This window comes from Lactuca serriola, chromosome 6 (assembly GCF_051521515.1).
Source record: "Lactuca serriola cultivar US96UC23 chromosome 6, Lser_US96UC23_V15, whole genome shotgun sequence".
Classification (NCBI taxonomy): Eukaryota; Viridiplantae; Streptophyta; class Magnoliopsida; order Asterales; family Asteraceae; genus Lactuca; species Lactuca serriola.
The window spans coordinates 122,747,707-122,753,091 of record NC_136413.1 but is presented as its reverse complement, the minus strand read 5'-3'; the positions used below and the strand labels follow the sequence as shown (position 1 = coordinate 122,753,091).

Genomic DNA, 5,385 nt, shown 5'->3' with positions numbered 1-5,385 from the left:
GGAGGAAACGGAATCGTCATGCTCGAAAGGAGCGCCAACGACTCCACAAACTTCCTGCGCAACAACAACAAGTGGAAAACCCCACCCCTCCAGTGCCAGCACGACCCCTTTCACAAGTCCCCGGTATCAGGTCCAGCCCTACACACAATAGTGGTGTCAAAGTCGGACTCTTTAAAGGGAAATTTTCGAAGTGGAGGAACGAGGAGGGCACTCATGTCCACGTAACTCTGGCTAAGCACCTCACTCCTACCACCGATACCAGCACGAACTAGCCATGTCATCAATGCGGTGAGACGGGACACCTCAAAAGGGATTGTCCAATAATAAAGAACTCTGACGCAGATGGGAGGATACTAAGGATCAGTGCTGTAGGAGAAACGACATGGGCACAGGAAAAGTCTAACTCTAACGCTTAGGGAGAAGCATCAAGGAACCCGGTGGATTTTTGGTACGTCTTTTGATCTCAGATAACTGAACTGAAAACATTAAAAGACTAATTCAAAATGTAAATAGTTCCCTAATAAGGCAAAAGTCGCAGCACTATTATAAAATTTAAAATTCATCGGGTAAAACTATAATGGCTAAACATATACGTTACAGCCATGTATAATTAAGATCGGTAGACCTAGAGTGAGGGAATACCGCATCATTTCCTGTTCCTCGTTTGGTTGTGGATTTAGGGCGGAGTCGCTCAGTCAACAGTCCTCCCCACCTTAAATATACATGACTAGTATATGTTAGGTGATTATAGAAATGCCTTGTAAGAATCCATTCATGAAAAAGGTACTCTACTCAGAAACACTTAGGACTCTCTATAGTTCCGCGTCGACTCTATCGGTCCAAATATCCACGACAGTGATACGCAGGACGAAACCCGAGACGCCTAGAACTTGTGTGCCTGTTCGGTGCATGACTCTATCAACCCTCACTTTATGTCATGTCAAGGTATGTCCACTTCGACGACCTATTGATCATGGTTCGACTTCGTGCAACCATGTGTACATCCTTAGTGCTGTGTAAAAAGAACTATCTCCGTAGCCATGTCGGCAAATAAAGGTTCTCCCGAACCTAAACATAATACAAATAATCAAACCTAATACGATCCGTCAGTCATCCCTGTTATCTCAAACCTTTTGAAGTACCCCAAGAGAGGGTACCACGCACTGTTGACCGACCCCTCTTAGTCGGATGGACACCGAAGCGAAAGATACTATAGATACTCCAGAAGACGACAACCATCTGAAGCATACTTCGTAGATTCCCCAGAAAGACCCTTCGCACCTCGCACGACAGGTTCCTAAACCTAGAGATTAGAGCTCATAAGGAATGACCACTATAACGAGGTATATGCATAAAGGTGGTATATAATTGAGATCAAAAAGACTTAAGGTGTGTGTTTCCTCCCTACTCCCTGTTCCTCGTTGGGTTGTGGGTTTGGGGTGGATTCGCACAGCTGAACATCCTGCCGACCTCAATTATATACGGCTTGCATACACCAAGTATTAATGGTTAAGCCAAGTATGAGCTCTACCACGAACCTCTTAGTAAAACCCTTCATCCTATTCCATAAAATAGGAATTGGAGTCAAGAGAACCATGGTGGGTTGAGCTACTATAATGACCACAAATCCGAAATTTGTTGTCATACCGGTTAAGCCCACATAGTAGCTAACACCCTCAGTTAGTAAAGAGATTAAAGTTCCGAGTGATGGGAACCTATAATCCCTAGATTTGACCTAGACCGGGAAAACTCAGAACCTTCGGAAGAGTAGTTGCTGTAGATGCTCGCACTACTTAGGCACTTCGTCTACCCTGTTACAGACAAGTAGTGCCTATAACCCTCCACCCTCTCGTATGGAGGAAATCGTCGTCGCCCAGTAGACGACAGACTTCATTCTCCGAAGTAAACACAAGAATACCGAGAGCCACAGGATAACCTCCATAGCCAAGAATACTTGATCAAAGTGCAAAAGTAGTTGTGTTAAGCCTCATGACCCAGATCCCGAAGAGATTTTAGGCTTGACACCAGCCTTGGTGTTAGTCGAGGGGTTATGCAGGAGCATGCGCTTTCTACACTAGAATAAACCAAAGTCCTAGAGATTTATTGGACTATTAGGTGTTCCACGAATGCCATCTCACGCAGAAATAGTAGAACCACCTCCCGAGATAATCCAACACTCATCTAGTGAAACCCTATCTCCCTGACCCTGAGGGTTTCCATTAGGAATATCTCAAGATTCATTGTGCAGGTTCATTTTGCAAGCCACTATACAACAAACAGAAAACCGTAGTCACACAACCCATTCGATGACCTAGAAAGCCTCCAAAATCCAATTGACAGGAAACACGAAACCAGAGACAACCCGAGCTCCCTAAGAACCAACCTGAAGGACTACACATCCAGTACGAGTGAGGACATTAGGAACTTCGGAATGGAGACCACGCCAGTGATGATCTTGCCATAGAAGTACACTATGTTCTAAGTACTGAAAAGCTCTACCTTTCCGAGAGCTTGTAAGGTCGAACCTTATAATATGATGATGTTTGAAGCTGGTCACTCAGCGTCAGCGCATAACATAGCGTCAACATCAGCGTCAGCGTACTAGTTGTTCAGTGTATAGTTTTATATTCAACATTTTGTAACATATTTAATACTTATCTAGTTTCCATAGTTATCGTCTATTAGTTAGCTGGTATATCCCAGATTTGTAGGGATTGCCTAGATTAATTCTATATAGTCTTTTGTACAAGTTTGTGAAAGAATCATCTTTCACAAACCCTAATAGCCGTTTTGTGCATTCGATAATCTCTTTGTGAGATTATTATTCTTAGTGAAAGTTTTTCTTCGTGAATCTTCATTGTTCTTGGTTATAGTCATTGTTTGATAAATTGTTTGATCTTAGGTCCTTTCAATTGGTATCCGAGCAGTGCTCTCTTGTCAAACAAATGGCTTCATCATCTTCTTCTTTAAACTCATCAAATCATCCTTCTACTAAAATTCCTCCATTTGATGAAACCAATTTTGCTATCTGGAAAACCAAAGCTCTCTATGCATTAGAATTTGTAGATGAAGACATGTTGGACATCATCGACAATGGTCCATATGTTCCGATGTATCAGCCCTTGAAAAACAATGTTCTTGATGGTGTCATGAAGAAAACACCTAGAGAAAACTGGACAGCAGATGACAAAAGAAAGAATGGTCTCGATGTTCGTGCTCGGGCTGCAATTAGCTATGCTTTGCCATACAATATCTTTGGGCTGGTTCAGAACTGCATCTCAACAAAAGAAATGATGGACACGCTGACTGTATCTTTTGAAGGCACTGAGGAAGTCAAGGCTACTCAGATAAATGATCTAAATAGAAGGTATGAACATTTCTTTGCAAAGAAAGGTGAAACCCTGACTCAAACCTTTAACTGGTTTAATACTCTTGTTGATGATCTGCGGAGACTAGATCAGTTGAAGCATCGAACTATTCTAGTGCAGAAGTTTTTCGATTCTTTGGGCGCAGGTTGGGAGAATCATGTTGATGTGCTGAAGAATAGTGAGAAGTGATGGGTTTTGAGCATTCTAACACTTCCTAAGTGTAGATGCAACCCTAATAAACCTTGGATCTATGTTTGTCTAAGATACATGCAAATAATTATTTTTCCAAGGTTCATATCCTAACTAGCATGGCATGGGGAACATGAATCAAATAAAGTTAGTAGAAATACTTACCTTGTAGTTGTAGTTGATTGTTTGGAGTTTTAGAGCCTAGCACCAATAGTGTGGATGCCTCAAATGGAAATCACAAATCGCCACAAACTTGGAACTTTGAGATAATAGTCACTACTATCTTGAAATCGGCCCTCACCTCAACAAGTGTCAACTAGTGTGATTTCAAGAACCAAAGCCTTCTTTATATAGTGTGGTGGATTAGGGTTACATCCATGTAAACCCTAATACCCATGTCTCTTCATTTCCATGAGATCCATGGGTTAAAGCTCCATGGAGTATCCATGGACCTTTCCATGCAAGCCTAGCCCATTCCAAATAAGCCTTAGCCCACACTATATAAATATAGAAGCCCATATTTAATTAGTAATATCTTTGATCTCTAAATTAATCCTAGATTAATTATAGATCAATACTAATTAAATAATATGATCTTATATTAATATATTAGAACTTATAATATATTAATAAATCATAACTTGTACTATTCTCAACAGATTATCCATAAATTGTTCGGGTGAAGTGCAACCCAAATGGACCATGCCGGGTCGGGTCAAGTACATACCAAATATAGTTATGGACTTAGACACTATATCCAACAGTCTCCCACTTGGATAAGTCTAATAACTATAGTTGCAAGTATGACTTCAGGAACCGATCAACAATCGTAGCTCTTTAAACTCTGTTGAACTAGAACGCGCCATTTTAGATAAGTGATCATATAATCCTCTTTTCTAGATATCAGCCGGACAAATACATGGAACATGGTCTTACATATTTCCCAGCATTTGTTTCCCGATTTCCGATTTGTTTGACATAGAACTTAACTGAACACATCAATTTAGTTCTGACCGGGCCCGGTACATAGGTCAAAACAAAATCATCGAGGGGCCCAGATATCAGCTTCTAATCCAAGAAGGAACAGATGAACTTCGACTCATATGTTTGTTCTACCACTCATTGAATTATACACAAAGGCACGTTTTAAAACATCGAGTTACCAATGCGTTTTTGTACAATCAATGCATAACCAACTCGTAAGAAACAAATCATATCTCTAGGTTTGAAGACTTCTATGATATTACCGTCTCACGATCACTCGAGATAAAATTCCATGAAGTGATTCCAGTGAGAGTGGGTTGAGTCCAATGCTCAGAACTTATGAGCACTCATGATTGTTGTAGCCATGTCCAACTCCTTAGACCTCTGCAACCAATCATGACAGTCTTGATTCATACCTACTTCCGACATATGACCGACTGTGGAGGTTTGAATAATATGATATACCAAACATAATTATTCTAGAAGTCAAAACATGCAAAAGAAATATAGTAAACGATCGACAAGAGATAGCAACACTTTACTCATAAATAAAACACCTTTTATTCATCATCTAATGTCAATTACACTTTACAAATTTCATAATTTATCTAACTACTAAAATTTATATCATCCTTCAGCCCTATGCTCCGAGCATGCTGGAGATGCTTAGCCCTACTCAGTCCCTTCGTGAGAGGATCTGCTGGGTTCTCATCTGATGATACCCTCTTTGCCATGAGGATTCCTTCTTCTATTCGATGTCTGATGAAGTGATATTTTCTGTCAATGTGCCTGGATCTCCCATGATCTCTTCGTTCCTTGGCTAAGGCAACCGCACTATTGCTGT

General features: G+C 40.7%; 1 protein-coding gene across 1 annotated transcript; it reads left to right on the top strand.

Annotated features, from left to right (window-relative positions):
- The first annotated feature begins 3,074 nt into the window (after positions 1-3,074).
- On the top strand, positions 3,075-3,557 carry LOC145060102 (uncharacterized). Its single transcript, XM_079007827.1, has one exon. The coding sequence runs from the start codon at positions 3,075-3,077 to the stop codon at positions 3,555-3,557; it is 483 nt and encodes a 160-aa protein (XP_078863953.1).
- The last annotated feature ends 1,828 nt before the right edge of the window (positions 3,558-5,385 follow it).

Excerpts from the sequence above, each read along its gene's own strand:
- LOC145060102 (XM_079007827.1), top strand. The coding sequence starts at position 3,075 with ATGTTGGACATCATCGACAATGGTCCATATGTTCCGATGTATCAGCCC.